The 25513-nt window shown below is 41.8% G+C and overlaps 1 protein-coding gene across 3 annotated transcripts in view; it reads left to right on the top strand.

The window, feature by feature from the left end:
• The first annotated feature begins 675 nt into the window (after positions 1-675).
• The window catches only part of LOC132265794 (protein slit-like), a 30645-nt gene continuing 5807 nt past the window's right edge, over positions 676-25513 (top strand). The window contains exon 1 of one of the 3 annotated variants that reach the window (XM_059766569.1): positions 676-1380. In XM_059766569.1, the coding sequence (XP_059622552.1) occupies positions 1379-1380 (2 nt within the window). In that variant the 5' untranslated portion in view covers positions 676-1378. Of the gene's footprint in view, positions 1381-13024; positions 13084-13212; positions 13233-25513 lie in introns of those variants that run through there. The other 2 variants (XM_059766570.1, XM_059766571.1) reach the window with 2 other exon arrangements.

Below are 25513 nucleotides of genomic sequence, written 5' to 3'. Positions count from 1 at the left end.
TATCGATACTCATTGGGTGCAATTTCCTTTTATAACACAATTTCGGGAGGAAAATATTTGAAATCAACAATCTAACGACTAATTAAGCCTATCAAAATATCAGTCCTATTTTTCTCTAACATTGTATTAAAAAAGAAAGGAAATTACCCACAATTCGTATCGATAAGTATCGATAAGTTCAATCAGTTCAACTCACAGTGTTTCACTTGCAGTTATTGCATCTGATTCTGCTTAATGAATTCACCGTTTTCTGAAGATGATGATGAGAGAGACTTTTAATCTTGACGCCAATTGTCATTGATACACCTACTAAAGGCTCCTCACTTCATTGACTCCCGCAAGACCGGCAAATTGCCCAAACCCTCTGTCTCGCGCGCCCAAAAAATCGGCTTTCTTGCCATGCACGCCATCGCGCACCGTTGCCGCACTTCACGCGAACGCTCTTCTCTCTCAATTCTATGGAATCTCCGAGAGAGAGTCTCTCTTCGTCAGCACTGTCGACGGCACTTTTGCGTGTGGCGTTGTGAGTGAGGCCACAGCGAGTGGGAATGAGAGGGTCGTAACAGCGACAGTGCGCCAGAGAGGGAAGGCTGGCGGTTACCTGAAGCGGCAGATGTTCTCGCCGTTCGGGTCTGCATTTGCCAGCACTTTCGATTCATGAGCAGTGTCAGTAGAGAACTCGCATTGGTTGTGTTCGGACGCTTTGGAGAACGGTCGCTGTTTGGGATCCCCAAATCGACTTGTCGAGTGAATTGTCTCTTGGTGATGATACAGTGACAGTGATTTGTTCTATCTTTGTCAAATGATTTCACTCAATTGAAGTGCACAAAGTGGTTATATCGAATGGTCTATTCAACCATTTCCTCTTTCAAACACTGAAAGCGGTCTCACCAGTGTTTCAATTCCGCCTCGTTTGGCGCTTGTCTTTGCTCAAAAAAATCTCTCTCACTCTCCCCAAATACGAATTGGAAATATAATCATATCGATATACAATCTCATGGAATTAATGCTGAATTCGTGACGTTATTGTGATTTCTTGTGCTATTTCAAACCATTTGATCTCTTAGTCTCGCTGGGCGAGAGTTTTGGGAAAAGTAAGAGATCTCATCCGGATTTCAAGCTTATAATCTTTCGATCATGACTCAGTGAAATTCAGTGATTTGTCGGTGTTGTTCTGCATTGAAATTAGTGACTTTTGTTCACAGCAAGAATTCCACATAATTAAATCACGAGGCATCTCTTCATGGCACTTGAAAAGATTCTCTGAACATCCCAAGTTTTGCCACTGAAAGTGAAGTGACGTTAGAGACTTGGGGTGCGATTAGCAATTCATCTTTCTGGAAGGAACAACTCTGATGAAATTCTGCCAGTAAACAAAATGTGAGTAACTTTTTGTGTAAACAAGTGTTTTATGTCTCACACTTTTGCACAATAAACTTCAAGGCGTATATTATTGCTGCATAACGTGTGATGTCATCGCGATGCACTGCTAAGTATTCCATCTTCAATTGTCTCTCTCTGAAGCTACGTGCGCTTCCGTGAGAATGTTTTGCGATCTCGTGAGATTCCTCTAAGATTGCTTTCAAGGACTGGAGCGACTTCTCAGTCGATGCTCTTGTAACGCGGAGGCGCACATGACTGAAAAACCTCTTTCGTGAGTGCTTCTGTATTTTTCCTGCCGAAAAAAAAAACAGCGATCGCGTAACCAATTTTCAAGGTGATATTCTCGTCATTTTCGAATGTTTGTCGGCACGCATTTTCCAGTGAATTCTCCACTATTTTGTAGCTTTTTATTGATGTTTTTTTCTCCGTTCACATCTTCTCGGCATAGCCAATAAATCTCATGTGAGATTTTCTCTTGTCGTGTATGTGTGACTCAATAGCTACAAGTTTGCTGAAAGAAGTTGAGTGAAGTAATCGATGATATTGAGCAAAAATTCAACAGAGACACGAGTTGACCTAAAAAGATGAGAAATATCAGTTGCATAGTGTCGATAGTGGTTTTTTTTCTTCTCTCTCCTTCTGCGAGAGGCGACTAATTAATTGAGAGAAATACACCACAATACAATTAAGTTAATGAGATAATGGGCAATATTACAATAGATTAGACAGTGTTATTTAGCATTTACCCACATTTCTTTCACCTCATCTCGCGTTATAACCCATGGAGGGACAATGGCGCAACATTAATTTCTATATAACCTGGGAAGCCCACAGGGGAGAAATGGGAAAATTTAATGCCCTCGCGAATGGACAGATCTGAAGAGAGATGCCAAGTGAAAAAAATGACACACAGCACAAGCAAGAGAAGGTGAGGAAGAAAGCAAAAAGCAGCGGCACTAATTAGAAAGTGTCCAACACTGAAATGGAGAAGATTTATATTCTTCAGGATGGAACGAGAGAGAGAGAGAGACTGTTGCCGAAACGACCACGATAATTCTTCACAGGCAGAGTGGAATTTGTGTGATTATTTTTTGCTGTTACTCCAAGAGATTTCTGTGCTTTGAGGTTTCTTGCCCATGAGAGGAATCGAATGTAGAAGAAGTGCCACATAGGAAATGTGGGTAAAAAAATCACTTCAATCAATGATGCCCAGTGCCTTTTTCTTCACACCATCTCAGCTTGTGAGAGGAGCTGCTCAATGATTTTTCCATTGTCTGCACTTTTCTCAATAGTGCGCTCTCACACCTCTAATTTCTAACATATATCGTCTTATTTGGCGGGGAAGCCATTGAGGAGAGCAATCCCAATTAACAATCGCGGTACAAATGATTTAGCCGAGCTCAGGCGCTGTTTAGGGGAGAGCGAGCTTCTTCGGCTTGAGCCTTTTTATTGAAGAGCTCCAATGCATTCTGATCTTCAAACTATATTTGTCGGTAAAACCCTCCAAAATGGGATGCTTTTTCAACTGTTTTTTTCAGTGGAGTAAATTGAATTTCAAGTAAAGTATGTTCAACGCTAAATCTTCTTAAAACACATATGTGACAAGTTGAGATAATTCCAAGTGGTTTGATTCCACCTCAATCTCTCACCTGAGTATCATTTTTCACATCTTACTTGGAGGCAATCTTATTAATTGCACTCGTGCGCTCCATTTCCACCTTCTCTAGATCAACTCCGCAGTGGAATTTTCCTGGCATTGAGTTGTATCTTGTGTGAGACACACACACACACACACATCATCTAATCACTTTTTCAATTACGAAAATTATCCCTGCCAAGTCTCATAGCACCCAGAATCGGGAGTATAATTTGACAGAGTTGTCCCTTATCAGGAATTCCGAGCATGCTGCTCCCCAACTGCTGCCGTTCTGGGCAAAAATCACCCGAGGAGTGTCGAAATTCGTGTCAATAATCGATAGAGGAGAGTCGGGTAATTTTCTCCTAGGACGCCCATGTGATTTCCCGCCTCGCCCCCAAATCGTGGGAAATTCAGACGATGTCTTCGCGACCGAAAACCGCCACTTGGCACCTTATTCTTTGGCACAGAAAGCTCCCCTCATTTTCTTAAGTAATATCACAAGCAATATATCACTTTATGGCATATTTTATGATTTTTAATTCATCCTATAAATTATACTCTCCCTCAAATGCGCGCCCCAGAATGTGTCCAGAAGAGTGTGATTGTTAAAATACTGAGTATTAATACACAATTTCCTCTCCAATAGATAAATTACGGGAAAATCTTTCTCTCTCTCTCTCTCTGGTTTGTTTGGAAAGTGGAGGAGATATTAATAAAAGCGACGAGTGAATGATTGATTGGATTGTATCTCTCAGTGACTGAGATCAGAGGTCATGGCTGAAGAATTAATTTCGCTGCGGCGTTCTCAATTTTCTTACACACCAACCATCTCTCACCATTGTTAGGGCTTTTTGCCGCAAGTTCGTGTGCTCAAAAGGCAAGATTTCCGTGTGCCAGAAAAGTGTGTGCATCGCACACGCACACAACGGCACAATTAATTGAAATTAATAATGGAAATTATTCATTTTTAATGTCTCTTCTGTGTCACTCTTCATTGACTCTCCTTTGAGAATTTCCACCAACTGTTCGCACAGTGTTGAAGAGCAGTTTGGGGTGCTGCTTAAAAATGACTCAATCATCCCCTCGATAATTCTATTCCTCAAAATTGTATGCCATTGAAGAAGAACAAAGAGGCAGAGTAGTTTGAGGGTTGAACTTAGGGATGACTGAGAGTGAAAAACGATAGCTAATGGCTGTATCCGTTGTGTCTGCTTAAACCCCAACGAAATGTAGCGATTTTTCTCCACAGTTCGGGACAAAAACATCACTCCACCATTAGCATATGTAAATTTTATCCTCATCGTGTTAAGGAGTGCACTATGCTCTCCACTGTGCGCCGGATTCAACCATGCATTCATGCAAGACACACTTGGAACACGCCAGAAAATTCACATTGCAACATCCTTAAAAGTTCTGCGAGAACATCTACACTACCTGCGATAATTTCCCGAGCACTCTGCACTACAAGCATCTCTTCTGAGCTGCTTTTTTTTCCTCAATTTAGCGCTTCATCCTAATGTTTCTCTACTATCTGATATATCTTACCCTCAGCAAATATCTTTCCTGCACCGATAATTGTATTTTCCACTGTACGACAAATGCACTTGCAAATGCAAACCTCATGTCGCGAACACATTGAATTTCCACCCAATTCTGTGCTACAAGAAGCGCACTGAAAATCATCTCAACCCCCTAATTACGATTGAGCTTTTTCCTGTCGGCATGTGCTGAAATTCCTCGGAATTTCCATCCATATACATTAGGATATTTACGGCAACGGAAAACCCCCCGAGTTATTGAGGGGAGTTTATGTAAAATTATCCACGATGATAAATAGAAAAGCCTCCACATTTCTCCCACTCATCGAATTAGCGGGAACATTGAATTTCACTTAAAATGTGAGAAATATCAAAACCAATCCCTCATCCTAAGGCACTCCATTGGGGAAAATGCTTATCGAAACTTTCCATGATTGTGCTTTATGTCCTCGTCCTTGCTTTCATCCCTCTCTCTCTCTACTCAGGGAAATCTCTCGTTCTTCTGATGTGATTTTGAGAAATGCTATTAATGAGAAGTGCACAATTTCGCATTCCAACGATTCCAACGGGTGTGTTTTTCTTCTTCACCTTCCAGAATAATCTCAGGTTGAATTTTACATGGGAAACACGTCGCGTTTTTATCACCCATCCACCCTTTGTCCTCCACGACGCTACCTTTTTCCTCATTTTAACGACCATCCACTCACGGGATTTTTTCTCACCTGCCTCTCGCATCTTCCTATCACCTGCTCAGGGGGCGGGTGGCTCATAAAACGTGTGTTGATGGGATGAGAGAAGTACAAATGGAGTGTACAACGACTCACAATCACCCCATTTCACTCCTTCTGGGCCTCATTCAAGCACTATTCTGTATGTTTTTTTCCCCAATGGAAAAGTGGTTTCCAAGAATGCATTTTTCCTGCAAGCTTCTTCATCGTGTCGCGCTTGTGGAATTTCTTTTAATGCACCATTGCGCTCGATGGCACGCAGAGAAGAGGGCCCTCGAAGCGCACTGAGACAAAATATACTCAATCGCGGCGATGAGGCGCGCAAAAAAAGGGTAAATTGTGTGGGGAGTGGTGTGGCAAAAAGGTGAATTGAGGAGAACCTTTTCTGATGGGCGATGCATGGGAATGAAGCGTGTAAAATGATGAACTTCCTCTGTCTCTATAACCTGGCAGCAAAATCAATGAGAAGTTATTTAAATTGTTCAAGTCATTACCCTTCTTTGCTCGCTTTTTCTACATCCAATCGGATTCTCATGGATCGATTTTGCGGTTTCTTAGTGTCTATTGCCAGCGGAAAGATGCGAAGGTGATGCACTTTGTGGTTGTGTATCGGGGTAAACTGTCTATCATGCACACAAATAGAAAACGTCTCAGTTTTCCCGCGTGAGTCAATAAATGTGTGACCTAAAAATGATAGCGTGATAATTGATTAGACTTTGTTACAATCGATTGCGGTCATTTCCTGGATCACCATCAGGCTTATGTGCAACACACGCATTTCCACGAAAAGCATGAAGGCAATATTTCAGCAATTTTCCACGAAGCGTGTTAAATGGATGTGGCGGGAAGGGGAAAAAGGCCAGCAATGCAATTAACATAATGTTTGTCGGAGTGCAATTGATGATGGAGAGGCATTTGCCATGCCATGGATTATTGATAATCAAATGCCAATATTCAATATTAATTTCCTGAGAGAGATTGCACGTCACAATGCCTGTGAGACATTATCAGCTCTGCAGAGTGTCTCGGTGCTTTCCTAAGAGATCCTAATGCCACTCTTTGCCTTCCTCCAACTCGTCACACACACACATATACAAGCATGTGAGCAAGTTTTCTTGGGAGGAAGGGAAAATGTATGCGCAGTAATTCGAGATAAGACGCTATAATTTCAATATTTATACACCAAATATTTGCACGAGGATGGGATTTAAGTGTTGTGTGTCTAAATGGAAAACATTGTACATCATTTTCTATCTTATCGCCCAGCACAAGTTAAATTTGTATCCACACCGCAATCGGTGCCACAGTTTGCCACAGAGAGAAAGAGGAAATCAGCGAGAAGGTTTTACAGTTGAGGTGAAGCACGTGAAAGAAAAGCGATCAATTCAGCGCACACATTTGATCGATTTATTGGATAGATTGGCCGGTGAAGAATGAAAGTGCATTTAGGATCATATCAAGAGTTGTGGGGTGTTTCGGTGACTTACATTTGCCAGTGTTGTGTTATTTTCAGTTACAACGTTCATAGCATTGTGCCCTTGTTTTGCTCTCTCATTTCCACCATCACACAACAGAGAAATTCACCCATTGAGGGTGTTTAGTTGAAAATATGGGAAAGCTTTCTGAACAGAGCGACTGAAAATGATATTTCAGTGAATCAACAAGCGCCGATGCACTGCAAACTAACTTAACCTTAAGGCTATAGAGCTACTTTATAGTCTGAAAACTTTACTGAATACCTATACAAAATAATCTTTTCCGTGAGATTCCTGCATTTTGTATCTTAACGCAGTTGATTTTCCAAAGCTTATTAACGACCTTATTGACTTTATCAACGTGTAATGCATTTAATTATCGCTTATAATTGTAGAATTAAACAAGGTTACTATATGCGAAATTGTGTTTCCAAGATAACACTGAGCTTTAGTCATCGGCGAGTGGATTTTTCAGTATGTGTGTATTGTGTTCCAAAAATGCCAGTTATGCCACTGTTACTTCTGGAGCTCCAGTGATTTGTGGCAATCTGTAATTCCGCCACTCCTTGGCGGTGAAAGAAACAGTTTATGGAGAGCATGAGAAGCGACATCTCTTCACTTTCGAAGAACAAGAGGAAGAGCACGACAAAACTGTTTTGTCCACACACCATATATGTCACATCCCGCATTCTGTATCGCGCCGCGCCGTTTCAGGGTGGAGAGAGAGAGAAAAACAAGTTGTGACCACGCGCAAGATGATCCAAACGGAAGAAGACACTCGGCTATCATGAATGGGAAATGATAATTGAACGCCACGAAGATCAGTGACTCCACGGGAAATTCCTCATTCAAATGCCCGGAATGTTGAATGCTGATACCACAGACGGGATTTCATGTCTTTTTGTGTTTGGCTCTCTTCCATGCACTTCATCGGATATAATTGACGCTCGCGCGATCATCTTGCAGAAAATTGCCATCGTGCTGAACAAAGACGCGCCATCATCTTCAGCGAGTGTGTGCATGCGGAGTCAATTTGAGAATAAACTCCTCTTAATTAGAATTAAAAGTTTATGCAAAAAAGAACCTCCAACGCGTCATGGGGAAATTAACGCTCTCGCTTCGGCATCAATTAAAGTCTTGTGGTAAATAGAGAAAAGTTACGGGACGCGAAAATCAACAGTGCGCTGTTGAAAATCTTCATGCAATTTTAATTATGGCATCATATCTTCATGTAAAATCTCATTGGGGATTTTCAGAACGCCCCAAAGTTGGAAAGATTTTGCGGGTTTGTGCAAAGAGTGAAGAAAGTGTACAAAAATTCATAGAAATTCCTCTCTATAATATGATATCCATTATTTTGAAGTGTACTTTCGCGTTCTATTTCAAGGAAAAAACAAAATGCACCGGCTTATCGCGTTAATCGCGTCAAGAGTGTTGAAAAATTCCCTGGAGAACATAAACCCACTACTTTTCCATATGGCGTGAACAAAATGTTATACAATGTGTTCTACTCAGTGCATAATTAAAATTTTTGCGCAACTCTCCACACAAGCAACACGACAAGATGATAAACAATTGCATTCTTTTCCACGCTGCCGTGTGTGCACTTATAGCCTTCTGCCATGTACAGAAGATGTGGCAAATTGCTCTGGGTGTTGAATTTTGTGCCCAATTAAATGCATGTGGTGGTGAGCTTTTGCCCGAGTAAATTGTGTATCTTTATTAATTAGATTCTGGGGCTGAAATTTACCGGTATTTGCAAGAAAACACGCGCTAGATGAGTCCCATGGCAAACATTTCTCATTTTCCAAACGGGAAATGCAGTGGAGTTTTCCCCACACCATCAGGGAAAATCTCATATGTTTGGGGCGGCGCTATAAATTTTTGGCGAAAGCGTAAACTTTTCACAAGGAAACTCTAGAGACTTTAATTGGTAAATATCGTATGTGGGAAGTTTGTAGTAATTAATACAGGATACAAAATTTACAAGAGCACTTTTCAAGCACACTGATAAATGTCAACGTTTGGCAAATAAGGAAATTCTATATAGAATATGTGCTATATATGTATATAGGTAGTTAATGTGCCAAGTCAATGTCCATCAATCAGAGAGTGACTGTGCAAATGCACTACTTCCGTCAAATATCGTATAAACTATCGCCGTTAGACATTGACTGAATGGATGGATGGATGACGGTTGTTTTGAATAAATCACACCCCCACTTTCCACCTCCCGCAATCTCCATTCGATCATCCCCTAAAGCTGGGGCTGCACCGCCCGAAATAACATCGAATGGGTTGCAACTGGCGTTGTTTCGGTATGTATATTTTATACTGAGGAATCACTTTGCTCTGAATAATTCAAATGCCATCGCATAGAGCCGAAATAGGTCTATGTTCTCTATGCTTTGCATCCTCAGGGGGGCTGCATCACAAAACAATATTGCCTCTCAATTTTCTATTATTTCGCATGATGGTCGCCAATTGTTCAAAGTGTTTCACTCCAAATGCATTTGCACACAGTTCGCCTGAGAGATTTTCCCTCTCAAGTGTGTGCATCACCAAAAATTGGATTCACTGCAATCAATGGATTCGGGGGAGAGAAAGAGAGGGTGAAAAAGCTGAACAATTGAATGGGAATTGTATTTTCAAAATGATTCTCTCAATAGAATCACTCAATTGAGAACACAATAAATATAGTTTTTGTGTCGCTAAATGGCGTACAAGCGATGGTCATGAGAGAGAACATGTTTTTGGAAAGCTATACACTATTTAATTGGGTATTCTAGATAACAGATTTTGGAGACACAAAAGCGGAAAAAACTGACAAATCTCTACAGAAATATGTTAACGACAAAAAGTGAGAGATATTCATGAGCAGTTGTATAAGTACCTCGAGTGATTCTCATCGAGATGCGGTTTTATGTGCCACTGGTGATTCGGAAAAGGCGCTCTCCCGACATCTGTGGTACAAATGCGGAGCGAATATGCGTGGATCTTGCTCATTGATCGGGCGAGAGTGCAAGAATGGGCCGCGGTGTTGCCGCGAGGTGGATGGAAAGTGTAACAAACGACGTGTCGGAATGTGACATTTAAATTCGTGTTTTCCTCCACATGAGCGACGCTATGCACAAGCATGATCATCGATGATCATGGGGGAAGTCAAATGATATTCATGAGCATCGCGCCATTCCACCAATTTGACTAATTGCCCAATGGGTGTGTGTGGCTGTTGGCCGGGTCGAGATTGATTGTGCACCACACTGGGGACAGTGCGAGATCCCCAAATGAAGATCATCTTGTAATCTATAATGGATGGCCGCGCAGTGTGTGTGTGTGTGTGTCTCGGTGTGATTGCTGGTGGGAGATCTCGCGAGAGGCGGCCAATTACGGAGATCGCTGAACTCCGCGATCTGTCCACGGAATGTGGCATTAGGCTGAGTGCTACATTAAATTTATTAAATATGCTAAGTAAATTCATTCATCTCCGGGCATGAGAAGACACACAGCAACTGACTTCCAGCAGTGAATGATGTCTGCTTCACTTCTTGCTGTTATTTATCGTATCGCACATCCCCCCAATTGGGCATTTGCATATTATTTATTGCCCATTGTCCATTCTCATTTCCCCCCGTGATGATTTCTAATCAAGCCGCCCATTATTGTGATTTGATTTACACTTGAGTGATTTACGATGCCATCATTCTGGGGCTCTCTTTTCCACCTTCGACAAAGCCACCCAGCAAATTGCCATCGCTGAGGATGGGCGACTTTTTTTCTCACTCTCTCTCGTCAGAGGGTGAAATCGCGCCTAATTGTTGAGGAGATGAATAAACATTTCTCATAGCGGCGACAATATGGAAATTCCCCGCACGAACACCAAGGGAGACCGGCTCTGATGGACAAGATGTACCATTTCACACATCCATTTGTGCGGTGTGGAGAACCGTCTGACCTCGTGCAGCATGATTCTCATTGATAAAGCGTGGAGAACCCAGGCGTGATTGATGACACAAGATTTTCATGCTCCCTTCGCTGTGCCGTGGAAAAAGTGCAGCAGACAGTCGAGGGCGGTTGCTGCAAGGGGGCGAACAATGCTGTGGGGCGAGGAAGTAATGGAACACGTGCATAGCAAGGGTGGTTGCAGATGAAAAAGAGGGCGCACGACAGCTGAGAAATGAGTGAAAACAAACAGGCAGCAGGTTCATTTCATATTTAATCGACTGGATACACTGGGTAATTTACAAAAAGGTGAAACAGCGCGTCAAGCAAAGCTCGGGGAGGCGCACGAGGAATGACGTGTGTTTGTGTATTATGGGGAGCATATAAGGAGAGAAAAAAATGCAGAGGAACACACGACCAGGGAATCCACATTCCATTATTCATTACACAATTATAATTTCATATCAAGTTGAATTGTTGGTGTGTCGAGAGACACATTTAATGGCATTTATGTATTTTTAATCAGAATTAATGATGTGCGTTCTCTCGTTTCCTCCGCGGTTTGGCATTCCGCGAGACATGGTGATGAAAGGGAAGAGCAAATTAATGGAGAGGAGTTTCACTTTCCCGCCTTTTCCCAATGATCACTCCATTTTTGCTCTGTGTATCCATAAAGAATCCACTCTGGCGAACTCGTGTGCACATGACGAGATTGCATTGATTCGTGGAATTTGAAAATAAAATCAGAGCATCCTTTAGTGTTGCTTACTGTAGCATCAAGAGGAATAGTGCCCTGAGATTCAGTCATGCCATCACAGAACTCAGACTTCATCTCACAATTGAGCTTATCACAGTGAAAGAGTGAACTCAATGGACTTTTATTACAGACACAATCTGGTTAAAAATGAGTAACTTACGGAAAGTTTCTCAATTTTCTCGGATTTTCCACTCAGTGCTCTTGCATTTTGCGCAGCACAAAGATTTCCAGCAAACACAGCTCAATTGTCATATAAGATCAATTCCATTAAAATGCTCCCAAAGACATTGAGAGTCGCGAGAGGTGGAGAAAGTAGACGGGCAAAACAGACAAAAGGACAAGGAGACTTTCCAGATGCAATGACAGTGTAACAAATGGCATAACTCAGCACTTTTCCACCAAAAGAGAAACATGTAATTTTCTTGTTGATACGTCTCGGTGTCTCTGAGGAATGGGTGTTTTGGAAATAGACGCGGAGGCTGTGGCAGAAAAAAAGGGGTGCAGCTGTTGCAGGAAATTTTAAACTTGTGGTATTTAATCAATACAATTGATGAGATGCTTCGTTCGGTGATGGCTTGTCTGCGGCGTCTTTTCCTCACCCGCATATTTTTTTTTTGGACTGTGTGATGGAGCGAAGCACAACATGTGATATAAAATATCGAAATGACATCGAGAGTCATAAAATGTGAAGAATAATGATGACCGGGTGACCTTGTAATCGTGAATTAAGTCAATTAATTTTTTCCTCCTCAAAAACTGCTGCGCTCACCCAAATGTGACACATGAAATGGCGGAGGTGAAGGAGTCCGAGAGACTCATTTATTTGTGTATATTTTGTTATTTTATTATTTGTTCTGCGCGACTCTCCTAAATGTGTTTTGTATGTCTCTTTGGCACTGGTCTTGTGGATGCCCGGCGTGATGATAATCAATTTGACCACCTGCCATCCGTTGCGCGCAGAAAACTTGAAAATTACCATTAATTTGCAATGCGACCAGCAACATATTGTGGAATGGTAGCGCGACTACTGGCCAACTCTCCTATCGATGGACGGGATAATTTAAATTCAGAGCACCAGAGTCTCGTCCCTCGTTTCGCCTCTCCACGTACACTGAATGTTTACATAATTTACACAGGATGAGGAGGAGAGAGAGAGACACATCCATCCTCCCGCCATTGACCACCCTCTGTGTGTCCCTCCAATTTGCCCAGACGGCAAATTTATGTTGGCGGCAAATTATCAGATATAAAAATCTCCGCCACGACGAGGGGGTGTGCAGATGTATTTAAACAGATGGGGACACTCAAGGAGCACTCGAGATAGTCGCACGAGAGAGAGAGCTTTCCGATGGAGAGGACCTTCTGGCGCCCCCCGAGCGCCTCCTTATCGCAATTCCCCGTGAACTCCGCCCAGCCACTCTTGCGTTGTCCCCTTTCTTTGGAAGTGGCCCCCAATTTGCTCAGCGTATCGAAATGTATACACTCTGTGAGCAAATTACCGAAACTCAAGCTTTAAGGAATTCACAGGAAAAATTAAACTTCTTCTCAATGTGCGCTATTGTCAAGGCGGGGGGAAATGATGTACACCACTTTCTTGACATAATACTGATGTGAAATTTAGGTATAATTTGAATTATGAAACTTATGATGAAGTTTCAATACTCCTAGAAGTAATTTTAAAGTTGATTTCAACTAATTTTGATTCTCTCTCTCTCTCTCTTTCTAGGTAAGTTCCACCCCCTTTGATCTTCAGGTTACAAGTGGTAAATTGTGAGTACTGCATTTTAAGCTGTCTACCTATGCATCCTATGAATCTTCCATGTGAGCTATGTTCCTTAGAGTGTCACATTTCCAAAGATGGAACTGAATTTGTCGGGTGTGCTTTCTCTAGTGGCTTTGCCCACCCTCAGCGCCCATGGAAAAAGGGCGCAAAGTGTATTTGAACGTTAGGTATGCAAGTCATGATGCCCGGAGAGAATATGACTGACTGTAGCTCTCTTCTGAGTGTTGATGGAGAGAGTGGGTGGGTTCGTGTGTGTTTCAGATGTGATAAAATGCTATAAAATACGCTAAATTTTGTCTAAAGTATTCTCACTGTGTGACTGGAATAATTCCCGTAAAAGCCCAGCAGAAAGTACTTTTCAAGTATACGTGAAGTTCGTTGCTTTTGCAGAAAAACATATAGAGAGAAATGAAAATGTATTCTAGGAGTGAAGAGATACAATAAACATTTGTTCTGCAGAATCTAATTATTGCAATGCAGTTTTAAACCGCAGGGAAGATCTTTCCCTTTGAAATTACATTTCTCTGCGCTTTATGGCAATTTATCATGTATTTCCCCACAAATATGATTGTGCATATTACGAAATTCTGTGGTTAATTATTCACAGAGATGAGAGGGTTTCAGCAGATTAGTCGTGTGTGTGTGAGATTTGGTCAATTTATGTTCATTGTAGTAGGAAATATTACATGAAATTGAAGCGGGATATTCCCCACCTCAAAGTCAAAACTCCCCGGGTTTCCATTGATTGATTGTCGATAGCATGGAACCTCTGTTAACCCTATTTAGCGGCAATTACATCATTTGCGTCGAAATTCATATCCACAATTTAATTACCATCCCTCTTTAATTGATTTTAAATTCATAAATTCATCCCCAAAAATCTCCTTCTCTGCCATAACAATGGAAACTCTTATATAATTTCGAGAGAATTACATGAAATGATTTACGCGTCTCACGATAAGGCGATTGATAAGAAAATCACCAATAACTTTACCCAATCATTCTCACCAGTTCAGTTGAACCTCAACGTGAATTCATGAGGAATTACACTTTTGGGGAAAATCAGTTAAGGGAAATCACATGGCAACTTTTTGTGGGGGGGAGCAAAAGACGTGCAAATGTGAGTTGTTCTCCACCCTGTCCGCAAAGCGTATTTTTATCGTCAATTACTATTTATTGGGAGAGACATCACGTGGTCTTTAATTAATATTCCTCCAGGGCAGGAAAATGATAAGGCGGAATTCTCGGAAAACTTCTATGCGAGGAACAAAGTTGAGGGGATGGCAAAAATGAAAGTTGTCTCGCCTCATGTTTGCCATCTTCGGGGCATGTGTATGTGTGTGTGTGTGTGTGTGTGTTGTGTGGTTGCTTTGGGGACTGGGTGGAATTACCACCCATCGAAAATACTGCCAAGAAGGGAAGTAGTTTGAGCAGAAAATTCAATCTTTCCACTTCAATTAGTCCAACTAAATTTCTTTCTCATAATTGTTCGCTTTCATGCCAAGGAACGGTTCGTCCTTATGGGACATCAAAGACATTTCAGACAGCTTTTCTCCTTCAGGTATGACACGTTCTTCATTACTCACATTACTAGCGTACAGAGAAATCTTGTGCGAGTGTCTGAAAATTTATAATGAGAGAGTGTAGGAAACCAATGTCCAATGAGCGAATGCACTAATTAAAACTAACTTGGTCGGAATTTGTATTCATTTCTGTTTTCAGTAGAATAATAATTTTCTCGGTAAATTCACCTGGAAAATGTAGTTTTTTTGGTAAGAAAAACCATGAAAATTGATCAGTTATTTAAACAGTCATTTTTGATTACTCTCAAACTGAGCTTTATGAGTTAAAATTTTCTTCAAAACATCAAATAAGAGCTTCTCAGAATCAATATTTAATATTCTCTCTCAAGGTAATAATTTGAAAACTCTCTTTGCCATTCCCTTTGTTACGCCACTGACGAAAAAGAAGCTGCAGAAGGAGGCAGAAAAGACCAACAATTGTTTTATATTTGTGGCGAGAAGACAAAAGGTGAAATTATCGAATTCCAACTGCCATGGAAAAGTTATTTGGAATTGGAAATAGCATCGAGAGTCGTGTGTCTCGATTTGATTGCAAGTCCGGATGGTCAATGTGTGGCCTTTTTTTCTACATCTTCGCGTCTCTCCCGTTGTGCCAAGGCGAGAGGGCGATTTTATGGTGCGATATGGATACACCGTGCAAGCATTTTCTCTTTTGCATTTTGCAATCACGACTCACTTTTCTCTGCGCGAGAAATCTCTGTGGCTTCATCTCCCAAATGCGACCAAATGGAGGTGAGATGGGAAAAGTCGTCACGATTCTGAGCCACCCCTTCCGAGCCCCCTCAAAGTCTACTTGGCCGACAGAGCGATGACTGTGGCCAGATAAGCGGCGAAGAACAACTCTGGGGCCTTCTCAGTCTTAGAGATGACAGCCGATGCGGGCGAGAGAGACCAAAAGTGCCAATCAATTCTCACACGGAGTCTCTTTCCTATGTGTCTTCTGTGTTTGAGCACAACACTGCGGCAATTCATTACCAGTCGCCGGGATTTCTCACCCCCAAATCATGGGGTGTCTTCAAGGAGACGCACACTCTTCGACTCACAACTCCGGCACGTCTGCATGGCGAAGCGAGAGTGAAATCCTCCGTGGCGTTTAACTTTTCGTCTCCGATGGAGGAAAACTCCCTCGAGAGTTGAAGATGATATATTGGGGAGAATGTGTGCGATGCCTGACTATAAGGGTGGTTTTCAGCCCAAAATTGCGCCCAGCGTGGCAAAAACAAACGTCGGACGCGCGCGCGAGAGAAAAAAAGCTGACGGCGAAGGCATGAGAAAGAGCGGTCGGAAATTAAATTATGCACTCACATGATATGTAAATTGATTGCGTTTGAATTTCAAATGTTTTGTCGTGCAACTGAATATGCAAAATGCTGGCTGCATCAGACAGCAAAATTGAGAGTGAAAAAATGTTTTTGGAGAAATTCAATTTTTTATATACACAGCTATGCTCCTCCCCACAAATGCATATGTTGTATTTTTGGACGGAAAAGGCATGAAATTGCATTTTGCAACATTTATGATTTGCTTATTTAGTCTAGAGATGAATGATAGGTAATTTTTTATTGTACAGTGAAATATGAGCTTTAGGGGAAGGAGTCCCTCAATTTTAGCCCTTCCAGACAGGAGAGTGGAGCAAGAATTATTATGTTGCGAAATGAGGTTTTAAGTGATTTCTTTATCGTCTGGAGGATAAGGTAAACACTTCTTCTGCAGTGTAAGAAGAAAAAAAAAAAGAATTGCAGTCGAATGGAGAGAAAAACACCCAACATAAGAGACACATTGGACTTTTATCGCCGACATAGAAGACTTTACGGAAGAGAGTCCTCCATTGTGATCGTTTTATTATTCAATTTTTCAGTGCTGGCGAGGCCAGCATGGCTTTCCCACCTAGAAAGAGCCACCCCATCCCATGAGGATGTTTACTATGCCCCAAAGTTTCAGTCCCACTCCGTTTGCTTGCGCTATATTCTAAAACAGTGCACAAGGAGAGCGACTAAAGAGGTGGAGAGTGGAAAAAAAAGTGAAGAAAAGAAGGCAAGAAAGGTGGAGAGACTCCAAATACAATTCCATACGAATAAATAAAAGATGTCCCAGCTAAGCGACGTTTTTCTCCCTCGATTCTTCTCCCCATTCGCCCAACTGCCAGGGCACATTTTGTCGTCCCGGTGACTTGATAAACTGACAATTGTTCGGGAGTTTTGGTGCTTTGCCTCAAAACTTCAGCCCCACGTTGGCGACAAGGTTAAAGAACCACCCCAAAAACTATCTCTGGGGGGTGAGAGAATACACCTCCCCAGCTTGAATTATTGACTCTGCTGCCTTCTCAGCTATTCCGACCAATTTTTCCCCGGTGGTCTTTGAACTTTAGTGTCTTCTTCACGCCAATGTCGTGTCACGCAAACGTCATAACTTTCGAGATAATGAGTTCGTGTTTGTCGGGGTGGAAAGAATCCACAGAAACACACCATCACAAACTTAAGGAGCGACATGAAGATTCTTGTGTTTTATTCACCCAGAATCGAGGGTGGAAATTTCAATTTAACCCTCAACAGAGCGAGAGAAAAGCATTCCATAATATAGAGTCACGAAAGACGCTGCGATGCAGAACAATTCAAGTGTCATGTCGAAATTGATCCAAACATTAATAATAATGATCGTTCAACGTAACATTTTCTATAACTCACATAGCCTTTGCATACACTAAAATGTCTCTTCAATTGCACTGGAAAGCTAATTCAGTCTCAACAGAGTGGATTTACTGATACTTTTCACCATTTTCGCCTCTGCCAAAGCGCCCTTATTTTTTCCCATTTCACAATGCATGTTTTCTCTGCAGCCATTCAGTTGCGATGGTATTTTGGGGTCGCCACCCTTTAGTTTGTAAGAATGCTGAGAAGCCAGTGGATATGTGTGGGAATGGGTGAAGAAAAGGGTTGGGATGTTTTCAAATAGTGCTGGAATTTGTGGCTGCAATAACTGTAAATCACTAAGCTTTCCTTACTTCTTTTCTCATGGAGCTTTTCGTCCCCCTTCGCTCGACATTTTATTAGAATTTCTATAAAGTGTGACATTTACTTGTGTATTTCCGATGCAACGATTCTGAAATCCCCATCTAAGCTCTGGGAAAGAGGGAGTGAATTTATAGTGATGGAATAGTGTTGAGGATTTTCTCTTCTTCTTTATATATATTTTTTTTGGTGACATTCATCGGCTCTGGTGCTAGATTGTTTACAACCCTTGAGCGCCATAGAATTGCTAATTCAATAAGACACTCCTTGCACACTGAGCAAAATTCTTAATGGTGTCACATCGTAAAAGGCAAAAGCGTGCGAGTCTTGTGTGAAAAATCACACACAAAAGCTCACATGGTTGGGGGGGGGGCTCGAGAGTGATTTTCACAGGCGAAATATCCAACCATGTATGAAGGATCGCATGAAAAATCCTTTTAAGAGAGTCACCCATAAAGACGGGTGCGCAGCTGAGGAAGTGTAGCGCTGTATCCATGTGGCAAAGTGGGCTTCAGCAAATTTTTATCGCACAGGGTGGCCCCGCTTGGATTTTACGGCGGCGGCAGGGGGTTGTGTGCACAGAATAAGGAGCAAAGATTGATCGTTTTGACTATTTCCGTCAGACATCGAGACTCAATTTCATTTAATAAATGGCTACTCAATGGCTAAGAAGATGGACTTCTTGGGATTTATACCATCTTGGGCGTCAATTCATCAAAAATCGGATCACGCACGCTTCAGTGAGTGGTCGGCAGTGTTCAATAATTGACTGACCTCTCGGTGTGTCCTCACATCCACACAACCGCAGGCGCTTTTTTCTTACCCTCCGCAACCCACGTGCTTTCGCCCAAATCATCTTGAGAGCCTCAATTTATCAACATCCGCTGCAGAGAAGATGGAAATTGGACAAAAGAGGGGCTTTTAGGGCCCAGCGCGCGCAATCTTATCATGCCTCACGACGCACCTTCCACACAACACACAATCTTCATAAGAAATTCATGCCGCGAGAAAAAGTGTCAGACAATTAAAACGGCACTTTTCATCTCCGGAACACCTGAAACCTCTCAGTGAAATTGGGAAAAGTGCGCCCTGCTCGCAAATCATCACAGTGTGATCAATGTCCATTGAAGAAATTAATCCAATATGTATGTTGGGTGCACAATTAGGGACATAAAAAAAAGCCCGCAAAAGCCTCCGTGTATAATTGAATTGAAATAAATTCCGCGTGACTTTTATTGGATTTTTGATGTACATAGAAAAAAAAGACTCACCATGGCAGCGCCTGTAAAATCCATAAAATAAGCGCACTCACGGGGATGTTTAATCGAATCAAATATTTCACCGGTGACTTCCTCAGCGACACACCCCAAACTCGTCGACAGGTTGGGATGCTTTACTAATCTTTAAACTCACTTTGACGCCTTGAGAGACACGAAGGCGGTTTCTGTGGCATAACTCGTGCTGCTCACCACAAAGATGGGAGTGGAAGTTGGCACAAGAGGCGACCAGCAAACCTTGGTGAAGAATAGACACAATTAAGCGCTGACTTAGCGCTAAACTTGTCAAATTGATGCTAAAGAGATGAGGGAAATTGCGAACGGGAAGCTATAATTACTCTGTAATTGGAAATTATTGGCATTGTACGAAAGATTTGCAACAGTTTCATCGATTTTGAAGATCACAGACACTCAATACTAATTAATAAGCTTGATAGCAAAATCCATAAGCTGAAATCACATTCAAACTACAATTTCTGACTTTATCTGTCAACGCAACGCCAGCGATTTATGGTATTCTGCGTGCTTAAGCAGTTCACAAGCAAATCGAGAAGGGATGCGAAGCTACCTCTAATCTCATTCTCCAGCACATGATTTACTTGCACCGGTTGCATGAAATTACTCTCAATCCCCAAGAGTTTATCACTGGGAATAACACCCCATGCTGTATAGCACAAATTCTCTGGAGGTTTTCACAAGATATCCTGACGAGGAGTTATGGAGGAGCTCGCACACTGACCTTCTCTCAAGGGTTTCCTCCACCTTCCTCAATTCGTGGAACTTCTCCTTCGTGCCGATTCTTGAGCATTTTTCTGAGCAACGACAAGGCAAATCCTTTGTTTCGCCTGTTTTTTTCACTCACTCTCCCGCTCTGTTCAGACTCACTGGGGTAATTTATCATACAATGGAGGGATGAAAAGTTCGAGAGCTTTCAACGGGTCTCCATCGCAACGTTTAATTTATCATTTTCGAATTTTATTACACATTTCACTTATGTAAGTGTCATTTATATCCTCAATCTTGCCCCAACAGGAGTGCCACATTTGGGGCGGCGACCTCGGACAATAAAAGGGGTTTGCCCAGCATGACAATCATAAAAGTTGTCATAAATCACAATCACTGTTGCATACATCATTTTGTCGAGCTTTAGATGCACTTCCAAATTGATATTTTTGCTGTGGAATTTCACTCTTATGGCCATCAATTTTCCGCATTTCGCTGCTATCCATATCGATTTCCCACTGGAAATTCTGTCATGTTCGATATGAGAGAAAAATATGAACAGGATTGCCATTTGATGTCCTTTGACCCAATTTGATCGTGATTTGGCAGTATATTTGCAATGAAAAAGCACGACGCAGAAAAGAGGATATAAATACAGGACAGAAATTGGGTGGAAATAGGAATTAAGCTCTGCCACTAAATAGCACAAAGTCTAGGCTTCAAAGCTGGAAGCTTCAAAATTGCAAAACAATATTTATTGAATCGCCCTTTTTCACTGTAACGTGAAAATCGACTTAAAATTTGGACATGCCAAAAATATTTTTCACACACAGACAGCTTATTTTCACATTTCCATAATAAATACATCACATTTAACACTGCGACAGAGTAAAATGAAACTCTTGTGCAAGATTAGTATTTCGTATTGCGATGTCAGGTGAAAAAGAGATATTTAAAACGTCGTTTAAAATTACATTTCAACGGCTTTTCAATTCACTGTCCGCATGAGGAGTGAAATTTATTATTTCAACCCAACACGGTGTTCTATTTCACTGCCATTCTCCCGCCCTTCTTCATCCGCTTTGCTGCGTGAATTCTTTGACACCGGTAACACCAGCGCGCGAGGGAGAGCAAAAAAAAAAGCAGCTAAGGTATTCCCTCGACAAATCCCAAGTTTAGAGACTTCAGCGAAGAGATTCACGGTGTAAAAATTTGTTGTCACCTCTTGAGACATTCCTCGTGAATTAATTAAAAGTTTCATGACGCGCAATCAAGGGGAAGAAAGGAGCTTCTCTTGGGTGTACACATACACACTTGGAGTGATGTGAGAAAAGCACGTTTGTTGCGCAACAGCCGTAAGCAAATAACGCGAGGAATTGCAATGGTATTTTCCCACAATTAAACGTGAAGAGAGACTAAGTGTATATACACACCCAAATATGACCCAGAATTTCAGCTGTGCTCCAAAAGAATCCATCGCTCGGAGCTTTAATGTGCAACGAACACAAGAAAGCACAATGCTAAATAAGCTCACTAAGGAATCAATCAGCATTTGTGGGTGGTTTTTTTTTTTCATCTCCTCTGCTCGCCACAAAATGCAAGGCGCAGCGATGCATGGAGACTCAAGGGGATGGTTGTTCAGCAGGGAATCTCCTGGGCTCTGTGTCGCTCGAGGTTGATTGATTGAGTGCAATTGCATTGGGGAGCAATTCATTGTGGCATTGCAGTGGGAATTGCATACAAAATGCAATCTGGCTGGCTTTGAATGGGTGAAGAGATCAAGGGAGACACATTGCGAAAAGTACGGTGAGCTTTTGCCAAAGAAGTCTGCACAGCAGAGATAAGAGAGTGACACTGACAGACACTTTTTCCTTATTATTTAAAACACCACTCTGGCGAGAGACCGTTTTTCACAGCCATTCAAGCCACATGCACAATGGGACTTCAACAAAGGTTGCCACTGGTTGAGGTGTTAGGGGCGGATAAGTTGGTAGAATGAAGTGTCTCAGCAGTTAAGAAGCCCAATCTTGAGAGTCCAATTGAGTCCTTCTTCAATTTATTGGATTTCGGCAGAAATTGAGGTCAAACAGAATGAAGTCAGTTTTCTTAAAGGGAATAAAACAAATAAATCAATCACACACGATTAGTGACTTGATCGCCTCTTTAGGTGAGACTTTAGCGCTGTGCAAGTGAATTTAGCACTTCTTATGCAATGCCAGCCTTTTTGCACACTGCTGTTCATGGCTTCAAGTGCATATTTGCATATAACATGGTATCCATTTAAAATTAATGGGAAATCATCGATGTGAGTGGTGAATGGCCGATTTGGCATCTTCCAGGGACTGGCAGGGCGATAAATTAATAAATAGCTGATAGACGGGACTTGCCGGCCCCTTTTTCGCGAAAACCCGTGACGGAGAAATCGTGGTGTGTGTGTGTGTGTTTACCCATGGGAGAGAAAGAAAGATTATTTAGAAGGCATTATAAACACACAGGGAAGAAGAAATCGTAGAAAATCCAACCACGAAAGCATGAATATCTCATTGAACTTCTTTGGGGGATTTTATTGATGGCGTTTGCAAGTTATTACACAAGCAAACAGACGTGTGTGCCTCGGCACAGATAATATCCTCTCCTATGAGTTGAAGTTGGAAAGTCTTGGGAGGGGACAGAAAGAGTTAACACAAATATTTATTCAATTCTCCATACACTTTGATATTGTCTTTTTAATTATTTTAACCATTTCACGGCTATTTGTACAGACTCTTTCATCGCAATGTGGAATCGTGAGCATTCCCGATTCTCTCTTGCTTATTCCTATATGGTCTATCGCTCTGTCTCAAATCATTCCCAATGGAAGGTAAACACACTCATCATCTGCGTCGGGAAGTAATCTGCTGGTATTTGCATATTGAATCCCATCAATGTGACAATGGGGCGCCTCGAGGGGGGGCGCTCGCTTTTGGGGGCGAAAGACAAGGGTGGTTGGCTTCTAACAAGAAAATTGCATCAACGACTGATCTCAAGTCGTGCAAGATGAAAGGGGAATTGAATAAAAGAAGTGACATTCTCACCAGCAATGACCAATAAAGTTTATTTATCTTCCCCGACATATTTCAGCTTCTCTTCCATCAACCTCTTGACTGTGTTTGCGGACTCTCGCAGAAAAATTGAACATAAAACCCATCAAGCATTTCTGTGAGTGTCTTGCTGATGCTCAAGTCGGGCGAATATTCTCCTTGTACATCGCCTTCTTCATTGTTATTGACTCTAATAACATTTTATTTGCACTTTTTGTGGCATGGTGTGCATCATAAAATTGAATTATATCTGTCATGTGAATTTCTCTCTGGAGACTTCTTTTATTTAATTAAAGGCAAGAATAAAAACACATCTGAAGTGGGTACAAATTCACTTTGCTCTGTGGCTTTTCTGCACTTGAGATGGCTCGTCTTCGGAGAAAAATCCCAGCTCTTGAGGAGAGAAATGATAAATTGGCTGTGTGTTTTTCCACACTGGTGGAATTTTTCTCCGTATTTTTTTTTCTTTTTGACTCTGCAAGAGAAATAGGCGAAATTATTTACAAGCCAAAATCGCTGACTTGCCTTCGCTCGGCCATGCTTTGCGAGTGTGGGGGGTGGAAAACTTTTAAGCACTTTGGGAATGGTCTCCGTTGGCTGAAGAAATGTGCGCGCCTCTCCACTATGATTTAGAGTTAGAAATCCCCTCGTATCTCACGAGATGGACGGTGAGGCATTAAAAATACCAAACAACACCAATAAAATATGATAAAAGCCAACCACCCTCGGGCCCACACACACAGATTCTGGACAGCGATGCAGAATTGCGCGAGGGAAACTTTCCACTTTCGGGCCATAAAGTTGATGTGGATAGGGGTCGTAAAATGCCAGCAGAAGGGGTGAATTCCGGTTGAAAGCTGAAGCTATAAGGAAAACTGCATTTCAAAGGGAAACCCGTCATTCATCTATCTGTGGCTTTCGACCTAAATTTCATGCAATTACTCTAAGCAAGGCAGTATTTTTTCAGTGTGATATGGCAATGAGTAACAAAAGCCCATTATCTAAACAGCTTGATAAGGTTTTCTTAGAACATTATCTCACTAAACTATCACTTTATTGCATAGCAATAGAAGGTCAAGCAATGTGATAATCCTTTGATTGATTCTACTAACGTTGTTTTCAGTTATTTTTTGAAATCAATTAAGAAAAATCAACCTTGAATGACGTGAGAAAGTCTCAATTTCACTATAAAATAAAACTATGGGCATATGACGTCATTGTGTTAGATCAGAATCTCTATAAAGTTGTGTGACATTTTCCCAAGTAGTTATGCGCCCACTAACCGATGTGAGGCATTTCCTTGACCTTTTCCATGTCAACTTCCTCTGGTTGTATATATAATTTAAAGTGTTGAAAGTGATGAGTGTGTTTATTAATTCATGCGAAATGGCATTTTGTGATTGTTTCCAAGCACAAATATCCATCACAATGGCAGCCAAAACATTAAGTAAATCACCCGTTGGAGCTGAAATCCCTCATAAATTGCTTAAAAGAGTCTCTGGCGTTGGGTGAATAATTCAAATTGTGGAAAATTGTTTGTGAATGAGGTTTGGTGCCAAAGAAGAAATGAGCATTTTGGGGGCGCCGAAGCGCAATTTGGTGTGAGGGATGGATTAGCAATTTTCCCTCTCATTAGGAAAATTCATGGTGCGTTGTTGAGCAAGTGGAAGGGACAATTCCAGAGTGTGGGCAAAAAAGAGGTGTGCAAGAGCGCGCGCGAGCAATTGTAGTGAAATATGGCGGAAGTATTGCATGAAAGAGAGAAAAAAAATTTTTTTTTTTAATTTTTCCCCATGCAAATTTAATGATTTATCTGTACAGTCACTTTATTTATGTTGTACCACGGCTGGTGGCATCGTGTTAAAAAATATTTCGCACAACATTTTCCATATTTCACACGATGGGGTGGCTCATCCCCCACCCCCATCGTGCGCCAGCGTCATGATTTACACACTCTGATGATTTTACCGCCAAGAGTGTCGCCTCGCTTGGCGTTTTGTGGAAAGGAATGGCGAAGGAGAGTAATCAACGTATCATCGCCATAGCTATAAACTATAAAAGTTTCATTCGGCACCCGTGGAAGCCCTCTTTGTCACTCTTGATGGAATATTCAAATTAAGACTCTTGCGCGATTTATTTTATGATCCCCGGTGCCATCGTCAAAAAGTGCCTCTGCGGTGTGTGTGTGTGCGGAATCACCCTCGCCATGGAGACCGCAATTTTGTCAAATTTGAGGGTGTCAGCAATTGTGGGACAAAAAGAACCGCAGAAGAAATTTTCTCCGGTCTAATAAAACACTTCTTGGGAGCCCATTTCGACCTACCTCACCGTCAACCAATTACATTGACGCTCCGCTTCGCCACAATAACAACATCACCCGCCGAGGAGTAATTTTCTTCACGACAGTGAATATCGCGCGCGTTCTTTATCTCTCCTCCGCGCGGAATTCATCATGCGCTTGCACAGATGATCGATGAAAATTCAGCACGACCAAGAGATTAAATTCAACCCACAATTGCTCGACAAACTTTCGCCAAAGCTCTCTTCGGGGAAAGCATTAAGCTTTCCGGAGTGTATTTTTAGATGACAGCTCGATT

This window comes from Phlebotomus argentipes, unplaced genomic scaffold (genome assembly GCF_947086385.1).
Source record: "Phlebotomus argentipes unplaced genomic scaffold, Phlebotomus argentipes genome assembly contig_5, whole genome shotgun sequence".
NCBI classification, from domain to species: domain Eukaryota; kingdom Metazoa; phylum Arthropoda; class Insecta; order Diptera; family Psychodidae; genus Phlebotomus; species Phlebotomus argentipes.
The sequence above is the reverse complement of the archived record's forward strand: the minus strand, read 5'-3'. Positions and strand labels throughout refer to the sequence as shown.